General features: G+C 50.1%; 1 protein-coding gene across 1 annotated transcript in view; it reads left to right on the plus strand.

Moving 5' to 3' along the window:
- The window catches only part of Nrde2 (NRDE-2, necessary for RNA interference, domain containing), a 34,348-nt gene extending 19,713 nt beyond the window's left edge, over positions 1–14,635 (plus strand). The window contains exons 7-14 of the mRNA XM_055593152.1: positions 1,447–1,580; positions 3,724–3,844; positions 6,011–6,186; positions 8,034–8,420; positions 9,242–10,164; positions 11,093–11,231; positions 13,796–13,867; positions 14,327–14,635. Coding sequence (XP_055449127.1) covers positions 1,447–1,580; positions 3,724–3,844; positions 6,011–6,186; positions 8,034–8,420; positions 9,242–10,164; positions 11,093–11,231; positions 13,796–13,867; positions 14,327–14,452 — 2,078 coding nt within the window. The 3' untranslated portion in view covers positions 14,453–14,635. The remainder of the gene's footprint in view (positions 1–1,446; positions 1,581–3,723; positions 3,845–6,010; positions 6,187–8,033; positions 8,421–9,241; positions 10,165–11,092; positions 11,232–13,795; positions 13,868–14,326) is intronic.
- Positions 14,636–18,471: the final 3,836 nt, after the last annotated feature.

The following is an 18,471-nucleotide window of genomic DNA, read 5'->3' on the forward strand; positions in this document are numbered from 1 at the left end:
ACATGTTCCTTCTTAATTGCGTTGGATGCCAGTGGTAGCGAGGTACATGAGATGGTGTACTTACTACACACGTGTAAGTGACTGGAATTCAGTGCTGTTAATGTTTTGGTGTGTCAGCCAAGGATCAGAGCCTAAATCTACAGCAGGCAGCCTCTCATGGTGTAGATAGCGTCACTCCTGAGCTTGGGTCTGGATCTCTTCTTTATTGTGACGGTGTGCAGATCCTGATCTGTGACAGTGTGCACATTTCTGAGCCTGTCTGAGCCTGTTTCCTTATCAGGAACATTAGGAAAACACTTGCTTTACAAGGCCATTGAGAACAAGAAGTAAGATACTGTATGAGGAGCCTGCATGTGACGAGCATTTATTTCATTGAAATCCCTGTTATTAAGACTCAGTTATCATAACATCTGGAGACACAGCTGCATTGCCCTAGAAATAATAAACATTCCCTCATTGGCACAGGAGTCTTTTATTTGGGGCTGGAAGGTACAGTTCTGTGCCTACGTAGGTTTAATCCCTAACACTAAGATTAAAGTAAGTGAGATGGAGTTTTCTTTTAAAAAGTGTCTCCCTAGATATTATTTATGATATGCTTATGTAGCATAATGCTATTTAGTAAATGGAATTCTATCACCATTAGGATGAAGTGAACGTTCAAAAGTGGGGCTGTGCTCTGGCTGTTCACTCGTGGCTGAGTCTAGGGTGGAAGAATGGCGAATGATGCCATCTAGTGACACACTGAGTTCAGCTTCTTGCCTTCTGACAAAAATGGATGCCATCCCTTTCCTGCCGTTTTTCTTGTAATAGTGAGCTTTGAGTATTGGATAGCTAACATTCAGGTCTACCTTTACCCTTATTTTAGAAACTATATATGCTTTTATTGTTAATATTTGTGTTCTGTGTAGTGTCATACAAAAAATAGAATATCTACACTTTTGATTATAGTACTGTTACGAGGCCTTGTATTTGTTTATTAAGAAAAAATTAAGCTGGGCATAGTGGTATACACTATCAATCCCAGCATTAGGGAGGCAGAGGCAGGAGGGTCTCTGAGTTTGGGGCCAGTATGACCTTTGGAGTGAGTTCCAGGACAGCAAGGGCTACACAGAGAAGCTGTGTCTCAAAAAAAAAAAAAAAAAAAAATAAGGTTTACTTTTGCTTATGCGTATGTATGTGTGTCGGTGTGTGTCTGCACACAGCTCTTGGAGGTGCAGGTCTATAGAGGTGGTTGCATCTGAGTATGCTAGGAACCGAAGTCAGGCCCTCCGGAAGAGCAGCGAGTGCTCTTAACTGTCAGACCATCTCTCCAGCCTGTTACTCATTTTCAGTCAGGGTGCGAAAATAGAGCAGTGACTTGTAGGTGTTCAGTTGCGTGCTGACAAGTTACATTTTCTCCCTGTGTGGTGTCAACAAAGACCTCTCCCCTTGTGCTCCTGTTTTCAGCACTCTTTCTTCAGCAGTGCCACTTTCTCCGGCAGGCTGGCCACTCAGAGAAGGTCATCTCTTTGTTCCAGGCCATGGTTGACTTCACCTTCTTCAAGCCTGACAGCGTGAAAGAGCTGCCTACTAAAGTACAGGTATGGCACTCTGTCTCTCGCGGAAGTATTCCAGTGACCAGTGAGGATCCCTCCATGGCCGCAGTGGGATGTGCTGGCTAGAGGGGGATCCCCTTCTTCCTAGATACGAAGCCCACCGAGAGGCTTGCTTCCCTCCTTACCACCCTGTTTAATGCAGCCTGTCTCCACCGTGTTCATGCCATTTTGATCCACATGCCACTCTGACTGACTTGTCTGGATTGTGTGGATACTTGTCCACTGTCCAAAGTCTCTAAATGAACTGTCCATGAAGTTACATGTGGGCATTTTGTCAGCAGCCCTCATCAAGAAGGGCTTCATCTTCTGGTGACAGGAGACATTTTCAGTGTTCACTCCATGTGGTAGCGTGACACAGTGTAAGAGCTGATGCAGCCATGAAAACAACCACTGCCCTTTGTCCACTGAAGAAAACTCAGTTTTCCACTTTGTGAAAGGGTCTGGGGGAAGATGGAGCGAACATCTGAATTCATGGTGAGCCCTCAGAGGAATTTTTGAGAAGTTAAGGTCTCATAAAAAGACCATTTTTATCATGATGCTACCTTTAGACAAAGTGGGATTAAAGAACCACACCTATTAATACCGGGGCAGCTACTTTTTAGTTAGCCTTTAGACAGAGCAGTTGTAAATGTGCAGTAATGCTTTAAGTCTATGTTGTGCTTCAGAAGTGACTCGGGTGCTGTGGTGAGGATTTGAATCCTTCTGTCCTCACCCCTCTGCTGAAGCTCTTGATTTGTGATGAGAACACTTTCTCATGGGAACAGCACTGCTCACAACGGTGATGTTCAGGGACCCTTGCTCTGCTGGGTTAGATCCCTAATCCACGGTATGGAGATATTAAATCTCAGCAGCACAGTTCCCAAACATCTGCATGCCAGCTCAGATAGAGCTACCTATTCATCAGTGTTCCACATTTCCTGTCTAGCTGAGAGATACCATCACCGTAGTAGCTTAGGACAAAACAGGTGGAGGCTGCTACACTGCTGTTTCAGTATAATAAAAAAAAACTGGTTATAAACATATGTCTTACTCTTTAAAAAAAATCAGCCTTTGCTTGAGTACCCTTTTTATTTATTTTTAGCCGTATTAGGGATTGAACCCAGGCTTTTACACTTGGTAGGCACTGAGTTTGTTTGCTTTATATGGGTGTTTCAAAAGCTGATCTTTAGTCTTTGCAGCCCATTTCCTGAGGGTGACTGACACTCATTTGCTCTCCAAGGCTAGTGCCGGCTTCCTCACCCTGCCCCGTGAACCTCAGAGGGATTGTTCCCCTCAAGATATGTTCTGAGACTGTCAGCCTGTGATAGATATGCTTCGAAGAAATCTGCTTGTCCTCCAAAGGTTCCTTCAGAAAGTTCTCCTTAGGGTGGATTATTGGCTGTTTAAAGTCTGGATGCTAGTTGATAACAAGACCAGTAACACGGTCCATTCCCACTCCGTACTATAGTCATTCTGTTCCTGGGGCGACTGCCTGCCGGTGTGCCACTGCCACACACTGCAGACCTCATATCCAGACGACAGCAGGTGCCTTTTTCCCAAGGTAACCTCCCTTCCACACATCTGTGCCGAAGGCAGAGATCGAGTTCCTGCTATGTGCTGAGCTAGATGTTAGGATTAAGCCGTTACCGAAGCAAGAGCTCAGTCTGTCCCACTGAAAATTTGAACTCCTGTTCTCAGAATGTCTTGAAAACAGCGTGGCTTCAGGTGTCAGTTAGTGGGTCAAGCGGCGTTAGAGGAGCTGGCTGTGCTAAGACTGCACCAGCAGGGTGAGAACTGGTAAACACTTTCCTACCCAGCCGCAGGCCCTTGTTGCCGGACCTTGACCAGCTTTTCATGACCTGATCTAGAAGTCACTAATTCCAGCCCACATTTTAGAGCCATCTACCAAGGCGTGGTGGAGTAATTGGGCCCATCGTGGAGGCTGCCTGCCAAAGTGATTTTTTTTTTTTTTTTTTTTTTTTTTTTTTTTTGTTTAGCTGTGCATATCTTGAACTGGCTTTAAAGATTGGTTGTATGATATTTTAAGGATCCTATGCTCCCAGACGACCACCTGAGCTTATTTGATCCTGGGACTCAGGAGTTTTTCTCGTTGGGTTGAGCTAACTTCTGTTCTTTAAACCCTAACCAGGTGGAATTCTTTGAGCCATTCTGGGACAGCGGAGAGCCCCGTGTTGGGGAGAAGGGAGCCCGAGGCTGGCGGGCATGGATGCACCAGCAGGAGCGTGGGGGCTGGGTGCTTGTCAACCCAGGTAAGCGCTTCCAGGAAGTAGGGCTATGCCTTCTCTCCTGGGCTCAATTTCCCCCCTTCGTGGTCGTTTCTCTGTAGAAGCTACTTAACTGAGGCAGCTTAAGAGCACCGTACAGGTATCAGAACGTGAGAAGGACTTAACCGGACACTGGTCTGCCGAAGCACTCAGCTCTCATTCCCAGCATGCAGCACTGAGTTTTGGTTTTTGTGCCACTGTTTGTTTAGCCACATCCATCCTTTCCCATAGCTACTGAACACATGGATCTGTTCTGGTAACTATTGTAAATGGCATCATTTGTGTGTGCATGAGATATGTGTGTAGGTATGTATGTGCAGGTATGTATGCCTAGGCATGTGATTGTGTGGAGTCCTCTGCTGCTTCCCACCTTGTTTCAAGAGTCCAAGTTTGCCACTGAATCTAGAGTACCTCACTTTGTCTAGACTTGTTGGCCAGCAAGCCCCAGGATCCGCCTGTCTCCTCCTGTCTTCCCTACCCCACGGATGGGGTTACGGACGCACACTTCCATACCCGGGTGCTGGCGAGCTGCACTCAGCGAGTACTTCACCCACTGACCTGTCTCCCCAGCTGCTGTTCAACTTTTAAAAAAATGAGTTGCAAACTAAAATACAAAATTTACCATGGTAATCGTTCTTAAGAACAGTTCAGGGGCACTAGGTGCATGCACACAGTGCACAGCCATTTCTGGCAGCCATCTCTAAACTCTCCATCTTTCCAGCTGAACTAGTCTGTGATCGTCATCCCTTCCTCCGAGTCCTCTCCTCTCCTGCTGACTACAGTTCTACGGTGCGTGTCGGTTGATGACTTTAGTAGCCTCCGGGAAGAGGAGTCACATCCCTGTCCCTGTGTAGCTTCCTTCTTCCACTTCCCGTAGTGCCGTTGGGAGTCGTGCGCTGTAGCATGCACCAGAATTCCCTTTCATTTTAAGTCTGTGTGTACTCCCCTGTATGTATACGTCTTGCCTATCCGATTATTCCTTGGATGGGTGCTTGGCTGCTGCATCTTTGGCAGTTGTCTGTGGCGCTGCTGTGCACATGGGTGTGCCACGACTGAGTCCACCTTCAGTTCTTTAAGATACACGTCTAGAAGTAGAATTGCCCAGTCATTTGGCAGTTTTATAACTCTTGGAGCTGCCATCTTTTACAGCTGCTAACACCATTTTATGCTGCTAGGGCCAGGCCCGGTATCTCCACATCCTCAGCGTCACTTGTTTCCTCTGCAGTGCCTAGGTGACTGTATTTTTAGCTCCAGTCCCTGAGACACACCTGCTGCTGCCGCCCGTGCCAGGGCTTTGCTTGCTACACTGAGCGCTAGTCTGTGGTGTAGGGAAGCCACTGTCTGCTCTGCCCCTAAGAGATCAAGGCCTGGTTTGGGCTGTGACGGGCAGAGGTGCCCTGAGCACAGTTGGCACAGACTGTTGTTTGCTTGTGTGTGTGTGTGTGTGTGTGTGTGTGTGTGTCCCTCAGTCTTCATCTCTCTGCAGTTGTGGTGGGGCCTGCTGGTGTTGTAAGAGCCGCGTTCTGGATGTGCTCACTCCATTTTTCTATGCCTTGAAAATACCAAGCTTTGCAGCAGCTGAGACCTCTTCAATACTGCATATTCAGATCTAGGACACGTAGCGCAATACATTGTCCGACACCCTAAATTAACCGTTTTTAACTCAAGCTATAGTGATAAGTCATAATTATAAGGCAGGGCTACTGAAAGTCAGATGGGCTAACTAGCACAGTTATTAAGTTCCATTTATTAAAAAACAGTGTTGTTCAAAATAATTACCTCTAGCTATCTGTTCTTAAACTGCATTAGAATTAAAATGAAATTAAGAACTCAGTGAGTCACATGTCGGTGGCGGCAGCGTTAGCACAGAGAGTGTTTTTATCATCCCAGGAAGTTCTTTTGGGCAGTGTATTCTAGAATTCTATTCTTTTTCTTTTCGTTTTTGTGAAAGCATTAAAAAAAAAAAAAAAATTATCTGCTTGTTTTTCTTGGGACTCTCCCTGCTTCACGAGAGTCCCTGAGCCAGGGAGACAGCCCAGTTGATTTGTCTTTGTGTGCGCGTGCCGACATGGAGCTGGGATGGACGGTTGAGGGCAGTGACGATGGGCTTCCTTTCTGCTCCAGTCAAGTCCATGTCTCATTCTTACCTAGATGAGGATGAGGAGGAGCCAGAAGAGGACGATCAGGAGATAAAAGACAAGACTCTGCCTAGGTGGCAGATATGGCTTGCTGTCGAACGTTCCCGAGACCAGAGGCACTGGTGTCCCTGGCGCCCTGATAAGACCAAGAAGCAAACGGAGGAAGACTGTGAGGACCCCGAGAGACAGGCATGTACCCTTCACTACAGCAGAAAGCCCGCCCCTACCAGGGTGTGTGTGTGTGTGTGTGTGTGTGTGCGCGCGCGCGCGCGCGCCATGCACATGGTAGCTAGAAGAAGGCATCAAGTATCCTCATCTCTTATTCTCCACCTATTCCTTTGAGGCAGGGTCTCTCTCTGAACCTAAGGCTCTTGAATTTCTAGGTTAGGTTGGAAGCCAGCAAACCCCAGTGATCGTTTTGCCTCCATCCTTCTTGGATCTGGGGTTACAGGCATGTGCAAGGCTCCTGTCTTGCTAAGTAGATCCTGAGAGATTTCAACTCTCGGTCTCATGGTTTTGAACTACTGAGCCATCTCTCTAGCCCCCAGCATCTGCTTTTTATCTTGATGTACAGAGAAGGAGCTGGTGTTAATACTTCATTTACGTCCTTAAATGATTTGGTACCCACTGCTCTGTTGAGTAGTTAGCATCTCTGGAGATTTTAAAATAAAGATGTGTATTTTGTTTGTTTATTTATCTTTTGTTTGTTTTATTGTGTTGAGACTGTAGTCCAAGCTGGTCTTGAACTCATGATCCTCCTGCCTGTAGTCTCCTGAGTGCTGTGATTACAGCTGTGGCTGCTATTTTGATGCCTGGAATTGATCCAGTTTTACAAGATGCCAGCTCATGATTTGGCTTGTGATGTGAAGTGTGTGGAGATCAGGAGATTATACTTCGTGGTTGAGGCTCCTGTGACCTACCAAGTGAGGTGCTTTGAGGGGGTGGATTGCCTCTTGCTCACTGCTTGTCACCTGTGCCTACATGCAGTCCTATGGCTAGTGGAGGCTGAGGGGCTGTCTGATGCAAGAGCATGAAGGCCTGAGTGCTAGCAGCATTTGAGGTGGTGGTGCATGGAGTAGCCAGAGTGGAGTCAGGGTGGATCAGAGGAAGCAGCAACCTCCAGTGAGACCTCAGCAGGCCCTTGTTGTGGCAGCAGGGAGCCGGGAGGGCCGGGGCCCTTTTGCTGGCTGGCTGGAGCATCATTGTGCTGGTATTTGAGGATTTTATGAGTTCACAGTTGAGCTGATTTCTGGAGCAGACTGTCTGGACAACGTCCTGTCATTTTGCGTTTTCTCTAACCGAAGTTGAAGGGAGAAAAGGTATCTGATTAATTAATGGTTCAGTTTGTCGAACCTGAGCAGTCTAGCTTTCCTGTGCTTATGCCTGATTTCCTCCACCAAGAGGCAAAGAAACCAGTCAGTGTGAAAGCACCTTGAGGCAGGAAAGTGTCCTTGGCTGTGCATTTTAAAGTGATGGTGTGAAGCTATCTGTGAACATTTACAGCTAGCGTCAGGCTCTTAGCTGTGCTTTACACAGTCCGTTCCTTCTGTTGTCTCCTTCTTACCCTGGGCTTGTTTATCTGTTTAGTTTTGAGCGGGTTTCATTTTTGAAGCAACTTTGTAGAAAGAAAAACTACAGATAGCAAGTCTCCCACCCTAAAATCAAAGGTCTCTGTAGCTGTTGTCTGCCAGCATAGCTTCGAAGTTGTCTGCTTTCTGAAGTCAGCATGGGCCTGTGTCTTCTGTGAGTTCACTAGGTTGCTATGGAAGCTGTTGGCTTCAGCCTGTTGGTCCGTCCCTTTTTCCCAGTGTTCCCTGTGTGTGTGCAAGAGCTAATGGCACCTCTAGGCTTCAGCTGGCTGTTCCTGCAGCCCACGTTGCTTGGGAAGCCTCCTGACTGTGTTTTGCAGAAAACCTACCTACTGTATTTAAACTGACTTCACTTTGACTAGCGTTGAGTTAGTGCCATCTGTGTGAAGAGCTGCGAAACCTGTGACAGCCTCCAGTCTCACTGGCTGCGTCTTGTCTTGCTTGCAGGTGCTTTTTGATGACATTGGGCAATCTCTCATCAGACTTGCCAGCCCGGGTCTTCAGTTCCAGCTCATCGAGGCCTTTCTGCAGTTCTTGGGTGTGCCTTCCGGCTTCCTTCCGCCAGCCTCCTGCCTCTACCTGGCCATGGACGAGAGCAGCATCTTCGATAGTGAACTTTCTGATGAGAGGCCCTTGACTTACTTCAACCCTTCATTTTCGGGCATTAGCTGTGTTGGCTACATGGAACAGTTGGGCTGTCCTCGCTGGACCAAAGGCCACAACCGAGAGGGCGAGGAGTTTGTCCGCAACGTCTTCCACCTCGTGCTGCCTTTGTTCTCAGGCAAGCAAAAGTCCCAGCTCTGCCTCTCCTGGTTACGGTACGAGATTGCCAAGGTAACTGCAGCTGTCCCCTCCCTCACAGGGGACCAAAAAGCCCCAAGCGCACCTGTGTGTCATCACCACAAACCTTCCTCCTTCGAGCACTCTTGCAGTCAGCTCAGATATGGAGGGACAGCAGGCAGGCAGGAGACAGTCCCGTGCTTGGTGTCTGGGATTATCCAAGCACTTAGTGCTAAGAGCCAGCATCTGCCTAAGCAGGGCTAGAGGATCTAAGGCTTCTTAGGGTAAAATAAGCCACTTACCCTGTGCTCAGGGGAGTCCCAGCCACCACTCTGCCCTCTGCTGGCCATTATTAGTACTGACTTCTTTTTAAAACCTTATCCTTTGATAATTTCATACACGAACATAGTGTGTTTAGATCATATCTACAGTTTCCCCTCCAACGCTCTCCAGAACTCCGCGCCCCCACTTCATGTCTTCTCACATGAATGACAATAGTGTCTTTGGAAAGTGTCATTGACCAAGTGATTGAGTCATGAGGAATGTAGGAGAGATGTGGGGGCCACAGTGCCTTTCATCACATTCCACCCGCAGTGAGCCCTTGCCTTTGGACAGAAGGAAAATGTGGCCCATCTGTTTGGAGTCCAGCAAGCAGAGAGGCTCAGGCTGTTAGTTGGGAATTTGAGAGAAAGCCTGGTTATGTTCATGCTGGCACCTGTGGCCACGGTAAACCCCGATTTCATTGCCAGTTCAGGGAGCTGGTGTTAATCAGATTTGACAGAGGAAGTGTGGGCACTGCTGCCTTGCCCCTCAGCCTGACAGGACAAAGGGAATGTTTGGGGGGCTCAAGAGTTTTTCTTTTCTTTTTGCTATAGGTCATTTGGTGTTTACACACTAAAAAGAAGCGATTAAAGTCTCAGGGAAAGAGCTGCAAAAAACTAGCCAAGAATCTCCTTAAGGAGCCAGAAAACCGAAACAACTTTTGCCTGTGGAAGCAGTATGCACACCTGGAGTGGCTGCTCGGCAGCATAGAGGATGCCAGGAGAGTGTTCGATACAGCACTCAGCATGGCAGGCAGCAGTGAGCTGAAGGACCGCGAACTGTGTGAGCTCAGTCTGCTCTATGCCGAGCTGGAGCTGGAACTGTCGCCCGGCTCGAGAGGAGCCACCACAGGCAGGGCAGTCCATGTCTTAACACGACTGACGGAGAGCAGTCCCTACAGGCCCTATGCCGGGCAGGTCTTGGCCACTCAGGTTCTGAAAGCGCGAAAGGCTTACGAGCATGCCCTGCAGGATTGCCTGGGACAGAGCTGTGCCTCCGATCCAGCTACTGCAGAGTCCCTGGACTGCCTGGGTAGCTTGGTCAGATGCTTCATGCTCTTCCAGTACTTGACCGTAGGGATCGATGCGGCTGTACAGATTTATGGACAGGTGTTTGTCAAGCTGAAGGGCTCTGTCCTGGATGGCCCTGGGCCAGAGGACAGCACCAGCTCCCGGAGCTTGACCAGCGTCCTCGAGGCTGTCACCCTGATGCACACGAGCCTGCTGCGGTTCCACATGAGCGTTAGCGTGCACCCTCTGGCTCCTCTCCGGGAGACACTCTCAGAGGCTTTGAAGCTGTATCCGGGCAACCAGGTTCTTTGGAGGGCTTACATCCAGATTCAGAATAAGTCCCACAGTGCTAACAAGACCAGAAGATTCTTCGACACCGTCACCAGGTCTGCCAAGCACTTGGAGCCTTGGCTGTTTGCGATCGAAGCCGAGAAGATGAGGAAACGGCTGGTGGAATCTGTTCAGAGGTAATTACTAGCGGTCTCATGCATGGGCTTTATGGGATGGTTGCTGTGTTCCCAGCCAGGTCTCAGGCGCATAGAAATAGACATGGCACAGGCCCTGCCACATCTGTGACTGCTCTGGGTGTGCCCAACAGCAGACTGGAAAACGAGTAAGACACTCAGGATATAGCTCCATGCTCGCTAGGACCGTTACTGTCTCCCGCACCAGGCTTGGACCTGCCTTCTGTTTCTGGTGTGTGTGAGCAGCTGCATGCGCATGGCGATGCCGAGCACACACTCCGGAGGTCAGCTCTGATTCCGGTGCTCCTCTGCCACTCGTCACTCGGGTGACTTTGGGAAAGCACTTCATCTCAGTTTCCTCTCCTGTCAAATGGTAACCATGGGAGAACTGATGACATGGGGTTTCCTCTCAGGTCCGGTGTGACGGGTGCTTGGCCTGTGTGTGAGCTGAGAACGGCGCCGTGCTTCCCATGCCATCTTCCACATAGCTGCATCTGAAGGCTAGACAGTCATCTTGGGAGCATGTCAGCTTAGGAACCGTTCCCTCTGGAATATTTGCTGTTGCTTCATGTCAGGGAAACCCTAATGAGTTAGGAGTGCTTTGAATGATACTTCATTTTGCTTCTTCCGTTGCTATTTAATCCACTCCATCTGAGTCTTGTCAACTTTAAATTGAAAGGTCTTTTCTCTCGCAAGGGAGGACTTTGCATTCTGATGACAGGTTGGGTTTGTGAGTGATCCCTGGGCAGGTTCGGCATAGTGCAGAAACACAACCCTGCCAGTGCTTTTGCTCAGGCCCCAGCTGCCCCAGCTGCTAGGATGCTCACCTGTGGCTCAGGTGCTGCTGGCCTTTGATTGCCGAGGTATGTCTTCCTGCTGCGAGGTTGGGGACAGAGCTTGTCTTAGAATGACCCGAGTTCTTTCTTTGCAGGGTGGGCGGTAGGGTGGTCCACGCTACGATCCCCGAGACCGGCCTCACGCATCGGATCAGAGCCTTGTTTGAAAATGCAATTCGCAGTGACGAGGGCAGTCGGTGCCCCCTGCTGTGGAGGATGTATTTGAATTTTTTGGTAAGAAACTACATTTTGACTCTGCTTTTATTTTGTCAAAGCCCTGTCTAAATTCACAAGTAGCAAAGACTGCAGCTGTCTGTGGCCACTGCCCTTGAAGGAGAGTCTCTTTGCAACTGGCTGGTGCTTTCTCTGAATTGACTTTGTTAAGCTAGCAGCTTGGAAAGTGGTCCAAGAGCTTTCATTTCAAAGAAGCCGGCCTTCTTGCCATTCTTCTCACCAGAACTCCTGGCCTTAATTTTACTTTGTTATTAAAAGTTCAGGTTTGGTCAGGAATGTGAGATTTCTGAGTGGAGTGTGCAGCTCAGTCCCAGCGTGCACAGGCCCAGTTGTCCCCAGGACCACTAGAGAGGAAGACAGTCCGGCCTCTCCCTCAGAGCCACATGGCTGTCTTCCCTGACCTCTGCATCAGCCTGTACTGAAGGCCTGACAGGCGGATGCAGCGAAGACGGGCACAATCTCGGGGGCAGAGCTGATCCAAGTGATCGTCACCTAGGTCTGTGCGGCCTCCTTCACAGTCATTCTAGAGATGCGTTCGTGTGTGTGTGTGTGTGTGTGTGTGTGTGTGTGTGTGTGTGTGTGTGTAGGCCAAATGCCAACCTTGGGCACCATTCCTCAGGTGCTGTTTCCTTTTTTTTTTTTTGAAATAGGGTCTTTCACATGGCTTGCCAAATAGGCTAGGCAGGCTGGCCTGAGAGCCCCAGGGATCTGCCTGTCTCTGCCTCCCCAGTGTTGGGATACCAAGCTTGTTTTTACGTGTGTTCTGGGAATCTTTGTGCTTGTAGGATGAGCACTTTGTCAGCTGAACTGTGTTGCCAGCACTCACAGTAATTCTTCAGAGCCCGAAGCCCAGGCTTACGCCGAATTCCACGTGGAGCAGAGGGTAGCTTAGGTGGGTATTTGTGGTCCTGATTTGACTGCCTGGCAGTCGCGGACAGTCAGCAGGGGAATCTAGCTTTAGCCAGACCCCTGCCCTAGTTCCCTGTCTCTCAACAGTTGCAAACAAAGGGAAGAGCTTTAGAGTGAAAGGAGAATACTTGTGCATTTGCCAGCTTCCTGTCCCAAGTGTTTAGATGGACACAGGGAAAGGTCACATGACAGTAATTTTACTTAGAGTGCAGTGAGCCAGGTTTTCGTGGGTTGTGTATGAAAAACTGCTGTCGACTTGAAAAGAAAGGTCTGGGCCCTTAAGGAATCTGTGTCTTTGCTGAGGAGTGTTAAAAGCAAGGATTAATTAGAGCAGTAACTTTGCCTGGCAGTTCCTGAGGCATCTGGGTGGGCTCCTAGTGCTTTCGTTAATTAACTGCAGTTAAGGGCAAGGCGTGGGCAGCACGGGAGAGGGCTGCTGTGCCAGGCTGCTAGGGAGGGTGGCTTGCTTGAGGGCCTCTGGGTGGTGTGCAGGCACGCTGCGTGCTAGCGCACTCACTCTCTCCCTGCTGAGACATTTAGGGTGGTAAAACTCACTGTTGGTTGACAGAGAAGGAAATGGAAGCAGGCAAACAGCAGCTGAGGTTTTACTCAGGCTGGCCTTTGCAGCCTCTGTGAGGGGACCTCCCAGCTGCACAGCAGCACTGCGAGCCAAGATGGTGGAGGTGTCAAGACAGTTTCCTCCAAGACTCTGGTCCTGTGCCTTCCCAGTAGTGAAGGACATCTACGGAGCTAAGCCGGTCACTGGAGCCAGCTGCACACAGTGCAGGGAGTCTCACGACCTAAAAAGGGAGCAGGTGTGGGTTGTCACCGTTCGATTCTCTTTACCTCCATATTGTTGCTGCTCACAGATCGTAGTCTGTTTAGAAAGGCCTTCGTTTTCAGGGCTAGGAGAAAACCCGCTGCACACTGAGTACTGAACATTCTCCATCCCTCTCCACCTTCTTCCTCCCATCCATCCTCCACCCATCTTTCCCTACCCTCTCCCTTACTCCTCTCTCTTAAGCAAAGCAACCTGGAAGCTTAGCACAGAAGCACCATGGACAGAGAGCAGCCTAGGTGGCAGCTGTGCAGAGGCCTGAGGGAAGATTGTATTTTTAATAAGTAATGGGCAGGTTTGCCTTTTAATCGTTACTTATTATTGTCTAGTTTGAGGTAGTCTTGTTGCTTGGTCCAGGCTGGTTTCGGATTTGTCATCCTCGCGCCCCAGCCTCCCCGTGCGGATGTGCCATCGTGCTTGTCTCAACAGGCCTTTCAGAGAGATGATGTGCTAGTACCCAGGCACCCTGCTTTCTTAGCTCACTGAAGCAAATCTTCACAACCTGGCAGACCGTTTTCCAGTCTGACCTCCTCAGCCTCACGTATGGACATGTCTCCCTCCAAGCTGGTGTTACTGACACCCAGACACGATAGAGATAAAAGGGGAGACACAAAAGTTAACGGCATCAAATGACCCAACTCAGCTCAACCCAAGAGCATTCTGTGACACTGCAAACCACCCCACCGGCTGTCAGGATGGTGTCAGCCACATGCAGGCCAGCTGCCGGTGTCTGACAGCAGGTGCAGCTAGTGGGCGCTATAGCCTGAGCCTCCCTGCCTCCATTGCTCACTTTGAACAATCTTGTCTCCTAACTCAGGTCTCCTTAGGAAACAAGGAAAGAAGCAAGGGTGTGTTCTACAAGGCACTCCAGAGCTGTCCTTGGGCAAAGGTAAGCTTTAAACATCCTACTGTCTTCAGCTTCCCAAGAGCCTTCCTGCCAGCCTCTGCCCAGCAGTGTCAGGGCATGGCTTTGCCGGCCAGTACCCTCTTCCTAAGCCTTTTCCTAGTGGTACTGTCCCTGTAGCACCACGAGTTCCTAGTCTGTCCCTGAGCAGCAGAGGTGGTGCTGTCCCTGACTGTCCTGTGGTGAGCTGCTCTCCCAATGGTTCCTACAATGCCCAGATGCCCATGTCCTACCCAGACTAAGAGGCGTTGGGAAACCAAACTGACTGCAGCAAACCAGAGTGAGCGCTTCACTGTTTACTGCCGTTCGCCGTTTTCCCCTGGACATCGCAGAGCTGCCTGAGCTAGGCAAGTCTCAGCAGGATGGAGAGTGCTGGGACTCGCTGGGACCCCACTTGATCTCGGGACTCTTCCGAGCTCATGGCCAATGTTGGTCTGTCCCCAGGTGCTGTACCTGGATGCCATGGAGTACTTCCCAGACGAGCTGCAGGAGATCCTGGATGTGATGACGGAGAAGGAGCTCCGGGTACGCCTGCCCCTGGAGGAGCTGGAACTACTGCTGGAGGACTAGAGTACCACCAGGGCCTGTGCCAGCCTGCAGAACAGAGTGGGGACAGGTGGGCCTGGGGGAGCTGCAGCTGTGCAAGGGCTTTCCCCACTGTCTGGGTGGGGCGAGGATGCCCTGTTCTGCATATTATATATGTGACTATTTGTACAGATGGAGTCATCCCAGCGATAAACCTTTTGTGGTTGAGATGTGTACCACTTCTTATTCTCTGCTCTACAGCTGCTCACCAGCGCTGGCCTCTCCCACAGCATGTGTCCATGATCCTAGTTTAGGCCTCTGACCCTGGAGTCGGAGTCAGAGTTCTGGCTACTTGCCGTTGAGCCATCCTCCCTTTCCCTGGTTTGATAAGCAGAGAGAGGAATTGTTTTCTCTCATCTTCCACTCAGCAGAGATGGCTAGTTAACATCTCCTCTCTCGGGTGAGAGATGTGGCAAGCCCTTGTTATTCCCTAGCTTTGCTCTGGTGACGCCGGTCTTTGGACCAGCAGCATCCACAGGGACCTTTGGGTCTGTCTGCCTTCCACTGGAGCCCACGTGCTTTTCTGTGTGGAAACCCTTGGGCAGGCCACCAGCACCCTCTGCAGGAAGCTTGCTGTGACCTTAGAGCAGAGGCTGGTCACAGCCCCAGCCTCAGCCTGCTGTGTCTAATCGTGAAGACGTGAGGGTGCAGTCACTGTTTACTGTGGAGAGCTTCGCACAGCCCTTTCCTGCCACTGTTAGCCTGGCTGGGAGGACGGCCTGTCTGTAGTCGCTGCAAGAATGTCTTCAGGGAGTACACAGCTGCTTTTCGGCTGGAAATAGGGTCCCCGGTTCAAGCCCAGGCTGGCCTTGAACTCTTGCTTCTTCTGCATTTGCCTCCTGGGTGCTATTAATGTCATGGGTTCATTTTGTTTGTTAGGATTTAGATACAGGACCGGTTGCTCTGTGGATGTGTCTCACCTTTCCCTGTTCACATTTCTTACCCATAGTCTCTCCAACACTCCAAGAAGGTGGCATCCTCAGTGCTGAATTTCAGTGCTGTGTAGCGGCTCACGGAGCCCCACCTGCACACAAGTAGATTACTCACTGCACAGGCCGCCCATGTGTGGATATTCTTGGGTAGACAGAAACTCTTCCCCACACTCATGATGGCTTATCCTAGACCCTGTGACTAACTGCGGAAGGTTAGTCAGGGTTGGGATCAGCTGCTTATGATCCAAGCAGAGGCATAAGGAACACTGAGAATGTAATGCCAGCTTGGCCTCTACAAGTCCGTGTCTAGCCTGGGCTACATATGAAGACCTTTTCTTAACAACAAAAATAAAATAGAAGAATCCCAAATTAAGGAAGGGTGTCCTGGGATATCTGAGTAAGCCCAGTCTGGTCTTTCACTTTGAAAGTGAAAAAGGAAAGTAGAAAGGGGCAGACACAGAAAGACTGGGGGCCAAACGCAGGACAAAGAGCTTGACCTGCTCTTCTGGCTTTGAAAATGGAGGGTGCCGGGGTCCGGAGTACAGGTGGCCTCTACAAGCCAGGAAAGGCCCTCAGTTGACAGGCAGCAAGTACTGACCTCAGCCCGACAGTTCTCAGGGGCTGAGTTTTGACAACCTGGACCTCAAGGAAACTGGGTTTCCTCTTCAGCTTCCAGAAAGAGCATAGTGGATACCAAGATTCTAGCTTTCTGAGTGGTCGTTTTCCTATAAGCTGAGATAAAGCCATGGTGGCAACAGGAAGGGAAATGCCTTCTCTCCACAGTCCACCTGCCCCTTGTGGCTTTAAAGAACCGTCTGCTAACAATGCAAAGTGCTGAGGTTTGTGAACCCAGAAGAGGCAGTGTGGCTAGGATGAGATTCTTCAACGACTGAGGGATCCTCAGCCTCTTGGGAACAAGTCCTTCCCAGCAAGGTGGACCCTTCTGAACAAATAGCCACATTAATGTAGCCTTTGCCATCTAAAGACCACTGGCCTGTGGCTCGTCTGAGGCACTGGCTTTGGGCACATGAAAGGGGCTCCTGGTGGTTGCCAATAAGCTTTCCTAGTGTAGGACCCCGCCATCTGCTGCAGGGAGGTTGCGGGTGTGCGGTCACAGACCAGCTGGGAAAGTGCGCGCTTCTGCTGATCACTTTTTTGTCAGCCTGATGGAAGCAGAGCTATTTGGGAAGATGGAACTTCAACTGAGAAAATGCCTCCATCATCACACTGGCCTCTATGCAAGCCCAAATGCTGTTGGGCATCATTTCTTAGTAACTGATTTATGTGGAAGGGCCCAGTCCAGTAAGAGTGGTGCCACTCTGTTGGGCCTGATAAGGCCTGCTGCATCTACCTGAGCCTGGCTCCAGTTTGGAGACCTGTCTTTAGCTTCTAATTTAAGAGGCGCCCCTTCCGGGCAAAAGTGATTCAGCATATCCGCCTTAAAATCAACCCTGCCTGGTAACTGTTAGGTGGAGTTTTGTCGATGGCCCACCTGTCCTTGCACTACCTAACCTTGCCCTCTACGTCATCTTACCTCACTTCCTTAACCCTGCCCCCTGACCCAAACCTATAAAAAGGACCGTTTTATTCAATAAACCGAGTTCCTGCTTCTACAGATCTCCCGGCTCGGTGTTTTATTCCCTGGGGCATCCAGGGAGGTCCGGGCCGTTGACACCCCTCATACCGCTCAGCCATGGGGGGCATCCAGCTGGACTGGCCACCCTCCTCTCAGCTCCACCTGCTGGGTACTGACTTGGCAGACTGGTGCCCCGTGTGCGGATCCTGCTCGACGGAAGAACACTGACGGGCCAACTGGTCTGCGGGTGAGTGTACCCCCGTTAAATATGGGGCAGTCCTCTTCATTTCAGAAAAAGGGCTTCAATCTGCTTGAGAGACGGCTGTGCGGATAGGCTTATTTCCTGCAGTCGGGTTTTGCAGGGGCAGTGCCTCACCAGGTTGGGGTGAGGGTTTTCTAATAAATCTTTTACCTCAAGCAACTGCGTAAGGCAGTGGCGGAGGATGGGCCCCATTCGCCTTGGGCTGAGAGCATCCTTGAGGGGCTGAGGCATCGGTCGTGCTCTACACTACTGGATGGACCTTTCTACAAGGAGGAAAGCAGGGTCCAGGGGAACACAACCAACAAGCTAACCCCAGGTGCCTATCACTTAGGGAATGCTTTAGGGCACAGCTGACCAGTATTCCACAGGCCTGTCCAACAGGCCGCTCTCCCAGCCCCTAATCAGGAGGAGGTTAGAGCGGCAGGCTTGGTGGCCTGGAGGAAGCTAGATGAGGGGCCTCTAATTTGGCTCAGCTGGAAGCCTTGTACCAGTCCTCTTGGGACAGTTTGTGAGCAGTGGGGAGTGTTTCCTCACACCTTCCTGTGACACTCCTTTCCAGGCGGCACCAGAATCATTGCCTCTCTTAAGTCCCTTCTAGACTCTTCTGACTATGGCCGCCCTCTTCCCTTCCCATTCTGGAGTTGAGAAACCGAACAGCCCTGGTTTCCTAGCTGGTGACTGTCCTGTGTCCCCACTGCCTCCAAGTCCTTTTAGCTTCTTTTCTCCTACCACCTGGGCCAGGCAGGGAAAGGCAACTACCAACCAGTGAACTGTGTAACCACCCACCACTACCTTGGTGCCTCAAGTTTCCCCATCTGTAAAAATGGGCAATTACAGCCATTGGTGGGATGCTTTGGGATGTTAAGGGGAAGATACAATTGTGTTTTATATCAGTCAGTTCTGTTGTGAGGTCAGGAAGGATGAACATGTGGAGGAGGAGAGCACATATACCAGCTATTTGGACAAGTTCTTTAGTGGGAAGGAAGATTCTGAAATGCTAGAAACTGAGCCAGTTGAGGAAGGGAAGTGTGGGGAGAGAGGACGGGAGGCAGGCCTTCTGAGCGGCAGTGGGGACTTCTTCCTGAGCAAGAGCCCATAGGCACCCCGCAGTTCCAAAGTCCAGTGGGATCCCAACTCAAAATCTTCCCCTCAAATTTCTCACAAGACATACAATAGCATTTTGAAACATCTGAACTAAACACTCAGCATTTTCCTTTCAGTGGATAACATTCTC

Source organism: Psammomys obesus, unplaced genomic scaffold, assembly GCF_907164565.1.
Source record: "Psammomys obesus unplaced genomic scaffold, mPsaObe1.curated_primary_1811, whole genome shotgun sequence".
NCBI classification, from domain to species: domain Eukaryota; kingdom Metazoa; phylum Chordata; class Mammalia; order Rodentia; family Muridae; genus Psammomys; species Psammomys obesus.